At 33.4% G+C, this 20,697-nt stretch overlaps 1 protein-coding gene across 1 annotated transcript in view; it reads left to right on the top strand.

Moving 5' to 3' along the window:
* The window catches only part of ANOS1 (anosmin 1), a 228,090-nt gene that overhangs the window by 22,579 nt on the left and 184,814 nt on the right, over positions 1-20,697 (top strand). Inside the window, exon 2 of the mRNA XM_016424798.2 lies at positions 12,709-12,756. Within this exon, the coding sequence (XP_016280284.1) occupies positions 12,709-12,756 (48 nt within the window). The remainder of the gene's footprint in view (positions 1-12,708; positions 12,757-20,697) is intronic.

Genomic DNA, 20,697 nt, shown 5'->3' with positions numbered 1-20,697 from the left:
AACCAGCCTATGGATGACATCCAAACTTTTGCCTTCATAATTACTATATAGTATACTGAATGTGTTGTGAATGAAATGAAGTATTGGAAAATGAGCAATGAAATCAGTAAGACCAGCTAAATAGCTGATTTACAGGGATCTAAAGTATAAGAGAGTTTTAATAAGTCCTTCTTCTTTACCTCTTCTCCCTTTTAGGACACAGTTTGCAGTTCTGCTCTTTAAGGACAGGGATAGTATCTTTTGTATCCCAGTGTCTAAGAGTGTGCTTAAACATAGGCCTGAAAGAAATTAAATCTGTCCATGGAATGGATTATCTCATCACATAAAGGAAAATGTCCTCACATGCATTTGAGGTAAATGTTCTCACATGAATAAGTTAAGACCCATCCCCTTGTGTGCCAATTAATTTATTCCCTAAATGATATCTCCATGTCTTCCTGACATGTGAACTTTTTGTATAAAAGACCCTAGTATTATAAGAAATATATATATATATACATATATATATATATGTATATATATAATTTAAAACTGTAGGGAATATGCCATAGTAAAGATGTCTCATCCTCTTTGCTTTCTTAGTCAATACCCATCTGTACATTTTTCTTATGCTTGTTATCAAAGAGAGGAGATCAAGAAACAGGGATTCATAAATATTTTATCTCATTCTATAGGTTCCTTTTGATGTAGGTGTTTAGCTAGTCCTATTGACTTAGGCGAACAACTTTTTATACATCATTTAGTTACTAATACAATAGATATTTTACATTTTAGTTACTAAATTAACTCTAAAAGATTCCTTTCAACATGTTTGTACATATTCCTAAAACATCTACTCAAACTGGTATTTATAGCTTTTTAAGCTCATCAGCTGCTTTCTGGAGGGAGAACCATGATGTAATAATAATATGTGTGTGACAATCTTTTGAAATGTGTGCTATAACTGATGCAGAGAAAAATAAGCAGAACGGGGTGAACATTGTACACAATAACAGCAATATTGGATGATGTTTATCTGTGAAAACTTGGCTACTCTCAGCCATGCAATGATCTGGGACAATCCTAAAAGACTTATGATGGGGAATGCTGATCACCTCCAGAGAAAGAACTTGAAGTTGTGTTTCATATCAGTGTATCTTTGATTTTATTTGGGGGTTTTGGCTATATATGACTTTGCTCTTATAACAATGACCAATATGTAAATGTATTTTGCATTACAATAAAACTAATAAAAAAGAAATGTGTACTATCTCACACTCATCAGTAACTTATAGATAGCCTCCCAATTGAAATTTAATATTGAAATTGAAAATAGGAGTTGGGCTTTATCCTAGAGAATGAATTAGTGTAAAAAAGGAATACTTCAGCTACTTAGAATTTGCAAAGACATTTTTTGTACTCTATCTGAATCAGCCTTAGGTTATCAATTCTTCTTACCTGCCCTTTCATTACTGTGATTGTGCTCATCCTTTTAATGGAGGCTATAAGTAGTGAAATTTATTTCTTTATTTAATTCACTCCAATATGGAACATTAATTTAAGATATTCTTGGCTAAAGGCACACAAAACAATTTTAATAGAGTATAATGGGTTACCATAGATCATCTTTATTTAGAATATACATTAATTAAAGAGAAGGTGTTTATTGGGGTGGTTATTTCCTAAACAATGTACATTTTTATTCAAATCTATTTTTTTTCCTTTTCCAAGAGGTCTGATGTTTGTGGAATTCACTTCAATTTAAATGAAGCTGTATTGTAAAATTAACACTCAGGAGAAGCTGGAAAGTTTCCTTAATCTGTCAACTGAAGTCTTCTCTGATTTCCATCATTCTCTGGTTTTGCTTTTCCTACAGGATAAAATACAAACTAGTCTGCTTGCCAAACTCCTCAGGGCCTTTCCAATCTGGCCCTAATCTACCTTTTCAAGTTTACTTTTCCATCCCAACTCAAAATGAACACTTTACCTAACTCTGCTTCAATCAGGCCAATCACATTGCTTGTGTGTGTGGGGAGGTAATGATTTCCTGCACCCTTGTTCATGATATTTGATTGGGCCAAATATGTACTAGCCCCAAATGTAGACTGTGCCATTAATGTAAAATTTCTGTGAAACAAAATATATTATGTCTCTCTATATACTACATGTACATAAACTGAAATAGAACACTAACTAGAGTTGAATTGTTTTATTTTTTGAAATTTTATTAAAAATTTAACATAGAAAATCAAAATAAACAAACTTTTTTGGGTAATACATGCATAAAACAATTTCATTTTTAAATTTTATTTTATTTTCAGTTCCAAATTTTCTCCTTCCCTCAATTCCTTCTCCCACTTATTGAGAAGGCAAGAAATAAAAACAAACATTATACTCTTGAAGTCATGCAAAACAGATTTATGCATGAATAATGTTACACACACATACATGCGTGCAATAAAGAAAAGGAAAAATGCTTTAATCTGCACTCTGAGACCATTATTTATCTAGAGGTGGATAGCATTTTACATCATAAGTCCTTTGGAGTTGTGGTAGATCATCATTGTCACTAAGTCATTTACAGTTGATTATCTTTACAATATTGTTCTTACTGTGTAAATTTGCCTCCAGGTTCTGATCACTTCACTTTTCATCAGTTCTTAGATTTTTTTCCAAGAATTATTTAATACCTTTCTTTCCTCTGTCGAGATTGGCTAATCACTTGTAAAGCTCATTTGCCAATTACTCCCCCCCCCCCCCAATATATCTAATATATCTCATCTTGACTCTTTGCTTAACTAATGCAGCTTTGAGTCAAGTTCAATCTCTAATAACCTCACAAACTGATTATTTTGTATTAGTCTCCCAATTGGTAGAGAGATCATAAATCTCTTATCTTCAATCCACCTTCTACATACCAGGCCAAATTGATTTTCTCAAGGGAAAAGGTATTAGCATATCTAATGATTCCCTATATCATTTAATCTTTGTCCAATTTGTCTATAAATTCTATTCTGTACAAGTATGATATATATATATATATAATTATTAGTATAGTTGCACATGTATTTAATTTATGAAATTGGGGCTTGCATACTCTATTGATGCTTGAAATTTTTTGACATTTAAATATGTGATCAAAAACAGACTGCAGATCACCACTCTCCACTGGGGCACTTGAACTTATATTATCTCATTGCTATTTATTTTTCTCCTTAATAAGATATGTAATTTTTAAGTTTAGGATGATATCTTATTCTCTCTCTCTCTCTCTCTCTCTCTCATTGTGTTTTCTTCCATGGTACTTAACACAAATTCTATAATAAATATGTATTACATTAATTGTGAGCTACAGGGACTAACTAATGCTCTCTATAGTATAATTTGGGCAATAAGTTTGTAACTATCCTCAAGTTTTCATTAAGTCTTTCACAGAGCTTAATATGCCTTAGCATCTACCTTAAAATAACTAGCTTAGCATCTTTCTTTTAAATTAGCTGATAAAAGGAATGCATAGTGATTGTTTTATTTCCAAAAACTCATTATGAAAATTTACTGTGATTATAGGATTTAAATAAGAAGGTACATTAGAGAACATTTTGTACTGTTCCTTCTTTTTAAAGGTGAGGAAACTGAGGTTCAGAAAAATTAAATAACTTGTTCAAGGCCTCACAGCTAATAAAAATCAGAGGCAGAACTCAAACCCATACTTTGCATGATGTGGCTCTGTTGAATGGAGAAAGAGGAAGATCTCAAGTATATTTTGACACATATAGACAATTTATCTGATTAATTATTATTCACCTTGGTACATAGAGTATTTGAGTATTAGGATAGGTCAGTTTTGATTGGGGAAAAAAAGGGGAAAGATAGAAGGGAAGAGAATGAGAACAAAAACACATTTTTATCAGAAGGTGCCCAAAAGAAGATGCAGGATTTGGTACCCTTCCAAGTTAGTTATCTGAGTGTCTAAAGGGAACATACTAAAGACAAACTTTGGCCACTTACTGTGCAGTTTTGATTTGGGGACATTCTTTAATATGTTGTCGTTTTCCCTCAAATTTATAAATGCAGAGTCATAGACCTTGAACTACATTCTTTACACAGTAAATTATGAATTTCCCATTATATTGCACTGTGCAATGTGTTGTGGATAGGTATTTCGATTCTACTAGAAATGAGAAAATGGTTAAAAATAATGATAATTAAGGGCAGACTTGTAGGTGTATGGTGTGAGTCCAGAAATAAATAGAAGACAATGGGACTGGTTTGCATTTTGGAAATAGAACAGTGCTTTTTAACACTTCAAAGCTATTCCTTGTAACAAAAGCCTATCTTAATACTAATGCTGCTACATGATCATAAATCAAGAAATCACAACAAAGTAGGTATAAGATGCTTGTAACCTATCATGCATGATGATTTGTACTTAACAAGCAATATAAAAGACCAACAGGCATATTGACAAATATGGAGTTATGCATTTTGCATGTTGAGTCCATAACCACTTAATCTAAAGTAGGTAAAATATTTAATTATCAGTTATCTGGAATGATGCTTGGTTATTGCATTGATATAGAATTCTAAGTCTTCCAAAGATATTTTTCTCAAACATATGATTAATCACTTGTTTATATGAGTATGTGATTTGGGGTTTTGGTTTTAAAGGATTACTATGTTACAAAAATGAATAATATGGGAATAGATTTTTGAGTGATAATTCACATATAACCCAATGGAATTGCTTGTAATCTCTGGGAGTGGGGACAGAAGAGGGGAGGGAGAGAATGTGAATCATGCAATCATGAAAAAATATTTTTTAAAAAAGAAAAAACAAAGATGTTTTTCTTTATAATATTTTTATTGAATAAATTGTTCCTCAAGGGAGAGAGTTAATAAATATTCACAGTAAACTTGATAAAAGGTCAAAAACCTTCTGAAATTTCAAATAAGCAGACATCAGTAGTCAAGACTCACAACCTTTGGATTTGTAAAAATTGAGATAATTTTAGGGGCAGCTGGTGGCTCAGTTGAGTATATCAAGGCCTGGAAACAGGAAATCCTGGGTTAAAATATGACCTCAGACACTTTTTAGCTATATGACCCTGGGCAAATTACTTAACTCCAATTACCTAGCCCTTACCATTCTTCTGCCTTGTAACTGACACTTGTTTCTTTTCTAAGGCAGAAGATCAAGGTTTAAAAAATAAGACTGAGGTGCTTGTAATAGCACTTCAGGTCATTGCTACCAGAAATTGCAGAAAATTGATCTTCAAGGAGCCTGGACTAAGAGAACAATGTAGATTAAGTAATGGAATGGCAGAAATGACAGTTTATCCTTGAAGGTTCTAAAAAGTTAACATGGACTGGTCAATTGATGACACAACCAAGCACCTAAAATTATGTATTAAGAACTCACTATCTCTCATGGACTGACAGATGAGAAAATACCAAGTTATACATATGAATATCCTGGGGAAATCAACCAAAATTTATCCTGGAATAAGGCAATTATCACAGACTGACAATTGTCCACAATTTTCTGGATATAACATTGGTCTAGTAAATAAGAACAACCTCTTTAACAGATGGCATCAAACACTAGTAATCTCCAAGCTACATGAATGAAAGGTTCATAAAACATAGAGATTAAGCAGACAAAATCAATATCCTGTGGGAATAGGATGATATGCATATTATCACTTTTACTTTCAGACAGGGAGAGGGAATAAGCATTTATATAGCACCTAATGTGTGACAGGCACTGTATTAAGCACTTTTACAAATATTTTATTTGGTCTTTAAACAATTCTATGAGATAGATACTGCTATTATTCTAATTTTACAGTCGAGGAAACTGAGGTAGAAATCAGTTTCTTCCCCAGGGTCAGAGCTAGTGTCTGAGGCTGCATTTGAATTTAGATCTTACCTATTCTAGGTCCATTGATTCATCCAGTACACCAACTGGTACTTTCAGTGAACCTATAGATCTTACAACCAAATACATTTATTCAACTGTAAAAAACCTTTTAGTTTATGTACTCATGAAATTGTCCAAATAACATTATTAGATCTAAAAGAATTCTAGTTTAAGGGCTTGTCTCAGGGTAATTTCTAGCTGAACATTAAAGAAAAAAAAGATGAGTGTAAGATAATAATGCCAATAATAACTGACATTTAGGTGGCATGTTAATGACATCCTTTTGAGGTAGGAGCTACTACTTTTTCCATCTTATATTTATGGAAATTGAGGCTCAGATCATTTAAGTGACTTTCAGGGGCTATCTGTATTACATAGCTATTTGCATCTGAAGGAGCATACTAAGTCCACTGCTCTCCCATTAAGGCTTTGTTTCATATGATCCACAACTTTGAAACTGGCTATATGAAAGGGAAAAAAAATGAGATACTTGTGTGAGGTCTATTCCCATTCTTTTTTGGTGGTCTTTGATAACTTGTTTACTCTAAGGAGCAGACTTTCTAAAGGAGAGGGTGCATTGATAAATGGTTTTCTTGTGTTTCTCTCCTTTGTTTTGTGGCTTACTTAAGAGCAAATAAAGTATTCTTTTTTTTTCCTTCAATCTCTTGAAAAATTATTTTTCTTTAAAGGAAAATCAAAGGGAATAGAAACTGACTTACAAAATGTGATTGAAGTTGCAGATTGATACAGTTAGTTTTCAGCTCTATAAACTTATATAAACTTTTTGAAAGTTGTATTGACTAGTAGTTGTGTTTGATCTAGTTCAACCAATAAAATACAAGATATAATCTTTATATAATTAGAAAACTCTCACTGGCTGATCCTACCTGGAGGTTCTAAGAAAGATTTCAACCACAAGCTTCTTTCTCTGCTAATGTATATTGACTCTTTATCTTCTTGGCCTTGAGCCAGAACAATAATTCATTGTAAAGTAGCATATATTATTTTTGTTGTCAATTGGCTTAGCCTGGTGAAAGTTATTGTAATCAAAGAACCACCCTGAGGCAGCATACTGAAATGTAAAAGAGCCTTGTATTTTTCCATTTCCTTCTTTGTTCACAAAAGGCATTGCAGGTAGGCTGGGCAAAACAAATGGATGCTGAAATGCTCAAGCACCTGGCTCAAACAAAACAGCTTAACTGTAGGCATATCAACATCATAATTTCCATTAGGTTGATTTAAATTTTTTTCTTTTATTTATTTTTTTAGTTATATATGGCATCAATTTTTTATAATTGTTTTCCTGAAATTTTAATATTCAGATTTTCTCTTTCCCTCCCTTTCCCCCCTCCCTGAGGTGGTAAATAGACTAATTTAAATTTTACCAGTACTGTCATGTAATTAAATATTTCCATATTGTTCATATCATGACAAAAGACATATCAATCATGTAATAAAAACCTCATGAAGGAAATAAAGGGGAAGATGGGCATATTTTGATCTGCCTCAGATTCCAGTAGTTTTTTCCTTTGGCTGTAGATAGCATTTTCCTCATGAGTCCCATGTGGTTATCTCAGAAACTTGCTTTGCTGATAATAATTCTTCACAGTTGATCATGGTGTAGTATATATATTGTTTTTCTGGATCTATTCTTTTCATTTTATGTCAATTCATAATTCAGAAAAGTCTTTCCAAGTTTTCCTGAAATCATCTTGTTCATAATTTCTTATGGTGCAAGATATTACAACTACAAACCATAACTTGTCCATCCATTCCCCAAACAATAGACAGTCTCTCAGTTTGTAACTCTTGCCACTACAAAAATAACCACTAAAAATATTTTGGTACTGGTATATCTTTTCACCTTATCTCTGATTTCTTTGGAAAAAGACAAAGGAGATTTTTGGCTTTGTGAACCTGGCTCCATATTGTTTTCTGGAATGGTTGTATCATTTCACACTTCCACTAAAGGTGTCTTAATGTCCCAATTTTCCCACATCTGTTCCAACATTTATGATTTTCTCTTTTAGTCATGTTAACCAATTGTGATGGGTATGAGATGGCAACTCAAAGTTGTTTTAATTTATATTTCTCTAATCAATAGTAATTTAAAACATTTTTTTTCAAATGATTATGAGTAGTTTTAATTTCTTCCTTTAACAACTACCTATTCATCCTTTAACTATCATTTGGGGAATGCTTTATATTATTATAATACATTATAAGACTCATTCACTTTGAGTTGGTAATCTCTGTTGGCTATAAACAACTATACATTCATGGGCTTTCAGAGTTGTTAAGAAACTTTTATATCATAGTCACCTAGGATATGGTTTTAGCCTTCTTAGCTCTTGTTTTCCAGTGCTCAGTGCTGCTTCTTGGTGATGCTTTGGGCCAGAACTGGCTAGAGCACTATTATTTATGCCCCACCCCACCTTTTTACGAATCTGGGATGAGAGTTCCAATGTAGATAACAAGATATGAATTTCAGGCAAATACTGACTTTGCACACATCCCAATTATTTCTATTAACAAACAAAAAAGACATTTCCCAGAAAAACATTTTATCCTTAGAAACTGTATTACTAAAGGAGCTCTCATTTATTCATTTGCCAAGAAAACAACAAGGAGGTTTATGACAAAGTCACAAAATGGTAACGGAAATAATTTAAAATATACCAGAAAATGAAATGTGTACCTTGGGAGTCTTCGAATAAAAGAAAAATAGAAGACTAGAGGCAGAAAGCAAGTGCCCAAGAATATGGATTTACCATTTTTGCTAGGTGCCTTAACTTCAAAAAGTTATCTAATCATGTTTGTTTTTTCTTTAATCTGTAAAACAAGGAAATTGGTTTAGCCCAGAGGGTCTATGGCTTCTAACACCCTGTTTGTAAGATGAACCACTTTGAAACGTAATTGGGAAATATTTAACAAAGTGGGACACTAGGAAGTGTCCCTAGGAAGACCTAGGAAGACTAGGAAGACCTGGGTCTGGAATCAGGAAGATCTGAGTTCAAATTTGACTTCAGACATTTACTAGCTTTATGTGACCCTGGGCAAGTCACTTAAATTTGGATCAGGTTCCTTATTTTTAAAATGATCTGGTCAGGGAAATGGCAAATAGCTCCAGTATCTTTGCCAAGAAAACCTCAAATAAGGTGTGAAGAATCAGACAAACCTAAAATGACTGAACAACAATATCATCTAACAAAGTAAATTAAGAATGCAATAAGACATATATAATATTAATGTGTTTTCCTAAGTCAATATGCAGGTGCAAGGATCTTCATGTAAGTTGTAGTGGTTCAGTTTCTATTTGAGTTTGACAACACTGTCGAGCCAGTAATAGAATCCCATTTCTGGTATTCTGTGGATTGTCTGGTTGAAGATTAGTGAATAAAAGCAGGCCCCTAGGACTTAAAATAAAAGATCTGGATGGAATTAACTTGCTACTTGGGGTTTTTAACCTTCAGGTAAGTGTGCTATGAACCTCTTCATCAGATTGCTTCAGTCTTTGGACCTCCTCTTAGACTTTTAAAATGCAAAAAATAAAATACATAAGACTAAAGGGAATCAATTATTTTGGAAATCAGAAATAAAAATATAAACAAACAATAACAAGCTAATAGGGTCCCAAGTTAAGAAGCCTTGATTAACTTCTGGATAGCCTATTTTCTCTGCCCTACCCGTGCACAGACTTGTGAGTCTAAACTTATATATCTCCAATCAATTTGGGATTTAATTGATGAAGGTAATCTTTCAAAAGTGCAGAATGCAACTTGAGACCTACCTTCTCATCCTTTCCTATTTTCATCCATTTCTTCTCATGAATCTTCTATAGATGACTCATCCAGCCAGAAACTTCTATTTTGATCTTTAAAACAGTCCCTTTATGCCTGTGTAGTTCTTGAGTATTGTACTAACATAGCTTACATCTCCTTTTCTAATCATACATTTACTAGATGATATTTTATCCTGTTTTTTAAAATGTAAAAACTGTACACACACACACACACACACACACACACGCATGCACGCATGCCCCCCACCCCCCACCCCCCACCCCACCCCCGCCAAAAATAAAATTAAACATTTTCCAATTTGTTACAACTTATTTGAGTCAACTATACATCTTTCCATTGCATTCTGATTCTTTAGAATCAAATTTTGATTCTTTGCAAACTGTAGTGGTCCATGATTCTAAGTCATCTAACATTATTGTCATTGAAACATTTTAAAATAGGAAGCAGCTTTAGATTATTGAAAGAGCTTTGCAATTTCTTAAGTACTATATAACATGCTTACTTCCTCTGATTTAATTCTGGGTCAACACAGAATCTATCTGTATTTCCTGTACAAGGTATTTGTACTGATGGACTAATTCATTAGATTAACCTTCCAACTACATTTCATTGTCTGGGCAATAAACATTCATTTGGTTTTTCCTATTGTTAGGCAAATCTCTGTCAAGTGCTTATAGATCTCATTAAGTCCTGTAGTTATTCTAGGACTTGATGCAATCAGCATAATGTTATCTTCGAATAGGAGCATCTGGAGGATCTCATCATCTAGATGAATACTTTTTTTTATTTCTTCCATTTGGATTTTGCAGAGGGCATCCCCTATGAGACCTTTGGCAAACATTGGTCTTTTTGTTTTATTCCTCTTTTGATATTTCTAATTAGAGAATCATTGAACAAAGTTATTCATCTTGTGGCATCTATCTCAGAATTTTGTGTGATGTAGCCCTAAAATGTACCTGGGAGACATAAAATTGGGAGAAAGCCAGGAGATTGCTTTAAAATAAATAAGCAAATAAGAAATGGAGCAGAAACTTGCATTCTCTAAGGCTCTTAAAAACTTGTGTAACTATGAAGATGTATTCTTTCATAATTATCTATGAAAGCCAGATATATTTTGATACAAAATATACTCAAAACATCTGTAGAATATTCTCATAAAAATGTTAAAGAGGTAGGAAAAAAAAAACATGAACAAGTAGCTATTGATGCAATGCCTTCTTGGATCCTTTTTTTCCTTTTAAATGATTTTACTCTGTGTTGTGTGTGTTCTACATCATAATCATGTAGTATTTTCCATTCTTTGTTGCATTTTGATATCAATTTCCCAGCATTTTCAACACTCTGCCACATTGAGCACTGATTTCTTTTGTTTATGCTGTCTTCCCTCCATTAAAATCTTACTGATGCCTCATTGAAGCCTGAATTGATCCCTATCTTCTTTTTAAAATTAAATTATATTTTTATTTTTCAATTTACAATTTATTTTGTTTCCCTCTCACTTCCACTCCTACTAATAAGGAAAAAATAAAAACAAAAAATTATATAAATATATAGTCAAGGAGAGCAAATTCCCATATTGTTAATCTCTGAAAATGTCAGTCTGTCCCCATCACTTAGCAGAATGCATGGCACATGGTAAGAACTTAAACACTGGTTGACTGACTGTATATAGACATCTTTGCCAAGAGGTGGGCTGCATTCTTCATCCTTAGAACTCTCTAGTTACTGTTGATCAAAGTTATTATCTTTTAAAGATTTTCAATTTTCAATGTTGTTAATTGCAATAAATTATTCTCTCATTTTACCTCATTTGTCTCTGGAATAATAATAGTCACACACTAATTTCTGGTCAACCATTCTCCAGTTGATGGTTCAACATAACCCTGTGTTTTCAAAGCATATGTCAAGTTGAAAAGACTTTAAAGATGGATGGATTATAATTTTGTTGTAAGAATACCAACTTTACTACATCAGAAACTCATTTTTAGAGATTTTAAGAAGTTGCCATGTTCCTTATTCCCCTGCAGACCTTTCTCTCAAAGTTATGACCCATGGGAAGCAACTTTCCATGATCATCTAACCAAATCATAGATCCTTGAATTATGGATATAGAAGCACTTTGCTCAAAGCAGTGTTTCCTGTCAAATGTTTTAGGTGTGATTTCTATTTTCACATATTGGCCACTGGGTCCTAAGAATCCAATTCAGTGGTTTTACTATCATCAATGAGAATAAATTGATGTAAAAATGGGATATAATTGCCAGTATTTTTACCTTCATTTAAAAAAAGTTATTTCTAGTTTAATATGCAAAGTTCTTCATATGATTTAGCTTAATTGAGCTCCATGTCAAATTTGTGAAGATTTGTTTTTTTCTCCAGTGGTTATTATTATGATCTTTTGGGAGGTAATATTGCTCTTATTCTCCAAAATTTCTCTGTACTGTTTCGTTGATGAGTTTGCATTTTAAGTTGATGTTGACCTTTACTGCCATATTATCTCTCTGCTTAGAAAATAAATTTATTATTTTGTTTATTGTGACACCATCTGGGCTCTTTTGATTCTTCCTATTAGGGCTGCTTTACATTAACTTTATTAGTATTCTTTTACTTTCAGGAAATGATTATCATCAGAATCAATGTTTTTGTCTTTGTCTTTTCCTCACTTTTCAGTATTAATAGCTTGTTTGAAGAGCTGTAATAATTGCATGCAACATCTTTCAGCTTTATCCTTTATTCTAATTTATTGTTAATATTGACCTTGGATCAAACTAGTCAATGGTCTAGTCAGATGCTAAGCTCCTTCTTTTACAAAATAATGCAGTGGTAAAATATGATTTGCGTTACATTCAAATTTGCTTGAAGCTATCAAGGGAAACTTTAGTCATGATTAAAATTTGACCTCACTTTTATAAAGTTGTTTTGGGTTGACTAAGAAGTGATGTAAAGTGATATATTGACATTTATAAAACATTCTTAATGGGTGAACATATTTTAATTCTTTTTCAGAACAATGGTTCCTTGGTATGGTGCCAGACTCACAAACAGTGTTCTAAGGTATGTACCCTAATGCTATTTAGCTCTTGTTTTTCCTTTATTGTTTGATTTTGCATATCAATGACCTCAGATAATACCTTTCCATATCACTGACTTTAATTTCTTTTTCTTGGATGTTTTTAATTTTTGAATTTATTTTGATAAAATATAAGAATTTTCAGGCAAAATGAATTGATTCTTTAATGCTGTGACATGTTTTCCATTTTAGAGAATTCTTTCATATATGCTGAAACTCAACAGTGGTTATTTTATATATATTATATAGGCAATTCGAATGTGGAACAGATTTGTTAAGTATTATTTGTTGGCAGAGCTCTGAGCTCAGTGTTAGAGAATGAACTAAGAATTGCTCTTTGGGACTTTTTTAGAATCAAAGATGAGGTTAAGATACAAATAATGTCAATACTTGATATCACATACTAAAGGAGTAGTAAATAGAACTGCATGAGGCTTGAAGGGAAAGGTTGTTTCTTATCAGAGAGAAAAAGGACAACTTTTGTATGGGAAATGCCTGTTGGATCAGACTTTAAATGATGGACAATTTTGAGTAGGGAGGAAAAATTTGAGAGCTATTATAGAAGTGGAGTTAATAGCACCTGATAATTGAGAGGTGAAGGTGAAAGTGAGAGGGAAATATTACCTTAAAGTTATGAGCATGTGAAACAAGATAAGTAGTGATATTGTTGACAGAAATAATAAATTCAGAAGGAAGAGTTGGTTGGTTGGCTGCTTGTTGTCCTTTGTATTTGAAGAGGACCAAAATGATATCATTATGTTGAGGTCAATGTATAATGTTTCCAACTCCAACTGTGGCTGATCAGACCAACATGAGCTCTACCACAGGTTGGGCACAATTTGAATAATAGTGGTGAGGGAAATCTCTCTAAATTTGAGAATCTTTCTTTGAGCAACTGCAATTCTGCTTTACTCATAGAGCACAAAGCTTTTTTTTTCTTTTTTTTTTTTGGATGTAGGTATACCATGCTGGATGTTAAGTTTAGAAATGCTGAGTTTGAGGAACTTCTGGGCCATCCAGGCTGACATGCAATTGGAGATGCAGCCATGGAGTTGAGAGGAGAAATCAGGCCTGGAGATAGATATTTCAAAGATATTTGTATATAGATAGTAAAATTGTGAGAGTGAATGAGATTGTTGAGAGAGAGTAGAACAAGTTGAAAAGAAACCTAAAAGGACCCTTTAGGAACAATCACATGCAGGTCAGGGATGAGATGGAGTCAGAGGAGAAAGAAAAAGCTGGGAAGAGATTTAGAAAAACCAAGAAAGTATGTTGTATCTTTAGCCATACTTTTCCAGTACAAGTAATTGGTCAGAAATGTCAAAATCTGTTGAGAGATTAAGTGCAATGAACCCAAAGAAAGCCTTTTGGATATGGCAGTTAGGTTGTAACCTCTCTTTTGAAGAGAGACGTTTCAGTGAATTGTAATAAATAATATTATATATTATATATATATAATAAAGAGAAAACTTTTTTTTTTTCATCCTGGTGCTTTTAAATGGACTATCTCTTGTTTCACCACCTCCTACTCAATAGAATTTTCAGCTTCCTACAAAGGATAGCTCAGATGCCCCGTCCTTAGGAAACCAATCTTTACCTTCTTGGGTGCTAGTGTTCTCCTTGCCCCTTGTTACTTTGTGTTTATTCTGTACATTTTCTCTCTACTCATCTGTATACATACCAGTGGAGTGCAAATTATTTGTATTTTGTGCTTTTGTCTTTGTATCTTCATTGACTACTTTTACTTACTTCTCTCATAGTTCTGTTTTCCTTGAAACAATGTCTTGTGAGCAAGGATGGAAATGGGAGTTTAGTTTTAGGTTGCAGAGTCAAGGGAGGTTGTTTTTTGTAGAATAGCAAAGATATGATTGTAAAAGGCAGAGGGAGCAGGAAAGAGACAAAGAAATAGGCAGAGACAGAGAGACAGAGAAAGAAAGAGAGACTGAAGATAGTGGTTAAGGGTATTGAAGGAGTTTATTAGCAGGGTGAGGTTTTAGAGTAGTTAGGAGAAGAGGTAGGATCGTATCAAGGACAAATGAGGAATGGTTAGCTTTAGCAAGGAAGAGGTCTACATAATTCTCTTTAGAGGGATGCAATAGAGAGTGGGGGAAGATACAGAAAAGTTTTAAGGTATGGAGATTAAGGATATTACTTTGGATAGCCTCATTCTTCTATATAAAATAGGAAGTGAGGTCCTTTCTGAGAGAAAGGTATGAGTATAGTTAGGCATCTAACAAGAAAGAAAGAGCTATTATTTTGGATACTCTAATAAGACATCAGTAAGATGCCATATGACATTGGAGGCCCTGTTAAAGATGATTCAGGATAGCATAACTTTGTAGAGAATCCATTAGCATGCTTATTCAACTTACTTTCTCCAACAGTCTACAATAACTTGGGAGTAGGAATGGAAAATACAGGTTGTGGGTCCTTCAGAATGAGAAATTAAAATTTCAACAAAAAATACAAACAAGGTCAAAGGTAGAAAGGGTTAAAGGGCAGAGAGGAGCATATTGAGGAAATGGATGATTACAGTGTAAATAGTGGGAAGTGGAGCCAGAGACTAAATAATAAATCAGGTAAGGAAATCATTGAGAAAGATAGAAGAGTAACAGCAAGCAAGATCAGGAAAGTGTGGAATAATCAGATGACTTGACCTTAAAGGGAGGAGAGGTAGTTGAAGAGAACCTTTCATACACTAGAGTAATCTTTGAAGTTTATTCATCAGTGACTTTATTGAAAATAACAAAATTTTTATGTGACAATAAAGCAGTACATGGTTGGATGAAGATGCTTTTTAACCTGCATAATTGAATTGTTCTTTTATGTAGGCAGCCAGAATACATAAAGGTTCTTGTGTACTATCCATTTGCTACAAACCTAAATGATTCCAGTGATATTTGATTTGTTGTATGGTATATCCTGGTATATGCAATATTAAAGTTTTTTTTCCAGTAGACATTTCAAATTACTTTATGATGATCTTTGCATAAAACCTTCTGATCGTATGTGCGAAAAATAAGGACAAAGAACACACTGATTAGAATTAATATTATTTGTCCCTTAGACAAGGTTGATGATATTTTGAAAGCTAAATGTTATATGATTATTATTCAAATATCTCTGTTCTCATGATGCCTTGAAGGGTATTTAGATTAGAGGTGGTCCATTTGAAGTACTTTTTGCATTATAACAGAAAATTACTTCTAAAGGTGATTGTGATTTTCTTCCAATGTCCTTAGAACACACTTTGTAATTGGATGATCAAAGCTTATGTGATACCTCATCTGTTTTACTCAAGAAATAAATAGAAATCTTTTTTTTTTTCCTGAAGATAAAATAGGGTTCCTGAAAGGTGATTAAAATGACTACTCATTCAAAATCACCACACATTTCACAGACAATATGGAATGACTATATTGGAATGACTTTTAAGGTTTGCTTTCAAACTGAATACTTAAGTAAATCTCAAATAATAATCATAGTTTGTGTTTTTCTAGGAAAATCATTTTGGGACTGCATAGTAAATTTGATAAATTTCAAAATCATTGAAGTACTTGACAAATACTTTACTTTTAATTTATATATGAAATTAATGGTAAGTCAATGAGGAGATTGGGAAATATACCCAGTTTAGTGAAGCTAGTAGACGGACTTTTAATGTCTACCTTCTTTCTGTTAGTTCATTTTCATATGGTCAGGAATTAATTTGTAGATACTGGTAGGCTACTTTTAAATAATGCTTTGAATTGGAATCAAGAAAATAAAATATATGTGAAACTTGTTAATGGCATGCATTATATTTTCTATCATGATAAATATTTCAAACATTGACAAATGATACTATACAATTTTTACTGTGATGTAAAATTTTAATTGTTTATTTGAAGCATATAGAATACAATTTCTTCAGTAAGTCCTTAAAGTATACCTTTGTTGGAGTATTGCATGTCAATGGTTAACAATGTCTTTAAAACAGTAATCTGTGATCAAAAATACACAAATAATAAAATTTAAAAAAATAAGATAAAAATAATTCAATATGATTTCTTATTTCAGTAAAAATCCTGTGTATATCCTGAGATACTGGGTAAACATAAAAAATAACTATTATTAAGAATTTATTAATTTTGATCAGTGACATTCCTAGCCAAGGAGGTAGGTGAGTTTCTTTTTTAGATTGTTTTTTTTTATTAAAGATTAACTCTATAACAGTCAGTAAGTCTTAATAGACTGAACATAACAGTTTTTTCTATAGCTTTCTCTCTAAATACATATATATGTTCAACATATATGATAAAAACAATAAGCAAAAGTGAATTGTCTCTGATTCCAACTCAGCAGAAAATTTTCTACATAAATTCATCTTTCCTTTGATTGAATTTGCTGTATGGATACTAGTATACCATAATTTTCTATTCATTTAGAGGCATCTAATGGTTATGGTGGATAGCATGCTGTGCTTTGAGTTAGGAAGTCTTAAGTTAAAATTTGGTCTAAGAAACTTACTATCTATGTGATCCTGGAAAAGTCATTTCACCTCTCTTTTCCTGGGTTTCATCAGCTGTAAGTGGGCCTAATAATAATAATAAAAAAACAACTCCCAGGGTTGTTGTGAGGATTACATGAGGTAATGTTTGTAAAGTCCTTTGCACAATGCCTGGCACTTAATGGATGCAACTTATTTGCCCCATCCAAAATAAGAAGTGTGGGTGTGGGAAGAGACTGAGCTCTTATTTGCCTGTCGCTGATCAGTGTTTCTGTATGCAGAACCTCTTCTCCAAAGGAATTCCACTATATCCAGGATTATACATTGGGCAGGAGGAGGTATATTGAGAGTGAGAGTATGTGTATGTGTATGTGTATATGTATGTATATGTGTATGCGTATGTGTGGAGGGCTGGTGAAGAATTGTCCCCATTTTAATGGCATATGTACAGCTACTTCTGTTGGTTTCTGAATTGTTTAACTCCCCTGATGGATTAAAGTTGTAATAGAGAAGACTGAAAATTTACAGAGATGTTAAAGGGTTAGTATAGGGTATTATTGAGCTATAATCGATGAAAGGCAGATATGGTTTTATTAAAGAAACTGGTCATCATAAGAGTGTGTACATTACCCATCTTCCCTCTCTGATTGGCTGTTCATGTACCTTTTGGGTTCCTGCCATGATTCCCAGAGATTAGGGCTTCCACTTTGGTGACCATTGCTCCAGGAGTCTAAATCTTTGAAAAAACTGGTTTTAGATATGTGAGAAGACCCATGAGATTATTATTCAGTACCAAGATGGTAGACCTCTATTGTCTTTTAACATTTCACAATAGTTTTGATTATCAATAACTTTTAAAAAATATTTCTTTCTTTAAAGACATATGACTTTGGCTTAATCCAAAAGGAAATGTACATATCTCAGTGTGCGTAAGTGTATTTATTCCAATAAGTTGCTGTGCTAAATTTTTTTCCCTTATTATCTTAATGCTTTTAAGATAAATTTTATCCCTCCAGAGAATCATTGACTGAAATAGGAAGGAACTTAAATGGTGCAGAGGAAAAAATATAAAATATGTTTCACTTTCCTTTTGAGTCATTTCCAGTGTCTAGCAACACATAGGTAAAGCTCAGGAAACATTGGTTGGCTGATTGATATTTAGAATTGAAAGATCTTAATATCTGAGTCCTGACTAAGAAAATGTATACAGGAATTAATAGAACAAAATTTAACAGTAAATAAGAATTGAATTTGGAATTAGAAAGAATTGAATTTCAATCTGGCTTCAGATACTTACTAGGTTTTGCGACCCTCTGCAAATCACTTATTCTGCCCAAGTTTCCTCACTTGTAAAAAGAGGATAATAATGGAATATTTCTCTCTGGATTGTTGTGAGGAGCAAATGAATAACATTTATAAAGAACTTTGTAAGCTAAGAAAGCAGTCAGATAGTACATTGGATAGAATGCTGTGCCTGGAGTGATGAAGATTCAAATCTGGCCTCAAGACACCAGCTTAGTAACCCTGGGCATCTTACTTAACCCTTCAGTTTCATTAACTATAAAATGAGTTGGAGAAAGAGATAGTAAACTACTCCAGTATCTTTGTCAAGAAATCTCTAAATTGAGTTTGACAGTCTGAAAAATGACTCAAGGATAACTTGCAGACCTATTGAAATGCTAGCTATTGTTTCTATTGTATCATTAAACACTTAAAATTTACAGTTGAGGAAACTGGAACCTAAAGAGATGAAAAAAATTAACAAGGTCACACATTTTATTTGCTTAAAATTCTTTGACTTGGTTTTCCACTATATTTGTTAAATCCTCTATTTTACCAGAAAGGAATTTTGGCATATAAGCAACAATCACCATTCCAAGTCAATTTTACTTGGGAGAAAGTGAGTTTTTTGACAAGTAACAATAAGCATATGAACTTTTTTTTTTGAGAAATTTCTAGTTCAATACAAATATGTATTCTCTTCCCAAGTGATTTTTATAAGTTAAGAATATAATTATAAAAAGTAACCATAAAGATAGGTGAGCCTGAACCACTCATAAATAAGATGCAATGTTATAGGCAGGAAGGATAACCTTGGGGTTCGGGAAGGATGCCTTTTGCAAGCATGCAATGACTCCAAAACTTAGCTTAAAAAAGAGATTTATTAATTTAGAAAGTAATGTTGAGAGTGGCCAGGAGGATAGCAAGGTAGAACAGCAAGATGGGGAGCAGTTCCCTGGGAGGACAGCATGAAAGGAAAGGCTGTTCCCCCAGATGACATTAGTTCTGGGGATTTTATATTTTTCACAACAGTTAGTCACTGAGGCATGAGGTTGGGTGATCATACTGGGGTCTGCCTGGGGACATAAAGATTCCTAGTTTTAGGGGACAAACAGATGTCTGATAGGATCGAGGTCTGGCTTAAAGGTGCATCTTTCTGTCCATCTTCAATCTAGAGGATGATCAAAGGAAGATAGTCATCTCAGGACCCTAGAGGGGTCATTGGGTGTTTTTAGGCTCAGAGTCAGGAAAAACAAGGGAGTTCCCCTGATAATAGTTCGCCTGGGTTTCTGGGGTACAGTGCTCATGTCATGCAATTAGATTAATTCTCTTGAACCCAGGTGGGTGTCTGTGATACTGACCCACTTCTGTCCACCACGAAGAACCTGAGGAGATGGATGAAGACAACATCACAGCCTTCTGCTTTGCCAGAAGAGAGAATGAAGAATATCTCTCATTGTCTCATTGTCTGCCTAGACTAGTTCTCTCTCATTTTATGAAGCCTAATCCCTTTCTCTTTTGATCCACTTTGATCTTCTGCATTGTCCATTCTATCTGTAGCTTACCATTGACCTATTCATATCTCCACTCCCCTTCTGCCTCTCCCCACCTAGATCACCTCTATGATGGAATTAAAAGTATGCTAACTATAGAATCCAAAGACCTAAAATTCATAGTCCATCTCTGACCATAGTGGTATGATATTGGCTAAGTCATTTACCTCTTTGAAACTACTATCTTTATTTGTAAAATGAGGGTTAGCTAGGTAATGTAGTGGATAGAAAGCTGGGACTAGAATCAGAAAGACCTGAATTCAAATCTGGCCTTATGCATTGACTAGATTTGTGACCCTGGGCAAATTATGAAACCTTGTTTGCCTCAGTTTCCTCATATGAAATATCACTAAACACTTTTTGCCTCAGTTTCCTAATTTGAAAAATGATCTGGCAAAGGAAATGGCAACCATTCTAATATCCATACCGAGAAAACCCCAAGTGGAAGTCAGATACAACTGAAAACAACCCAATAACAACAAAAATGAGGGGGGTGCCCTGGGAAGCCTCTCAAGATTTTTCTGTCTTAATTTCTATGAGCCTAAGATTTTCTCCTCAGCTGATTGTGTTTGTTAAAAAAAATAGGGGGAACCCAATTTGGA

The sequence above is a fragment of the Monodelphis domestica genome, chromosome 8 (assembly GCF_027887165.1).
Source record: "Monodelphis domestica isolate mMonDom1 chromosome 8, mMonDom1.pri, whole genome shotgun sequence".
Classification (NCBI taxonomy): Eukaryota; Metazoa; Chordata; class Mammalia; order Didelphimorphia; family Didelphidae; genus Monodelphis; species Monodelphis domestica.
Note: the sequence above shows the minus strand (reverse complement) of the source record. Positions and strands in the feature narration are given on the sequence as shown.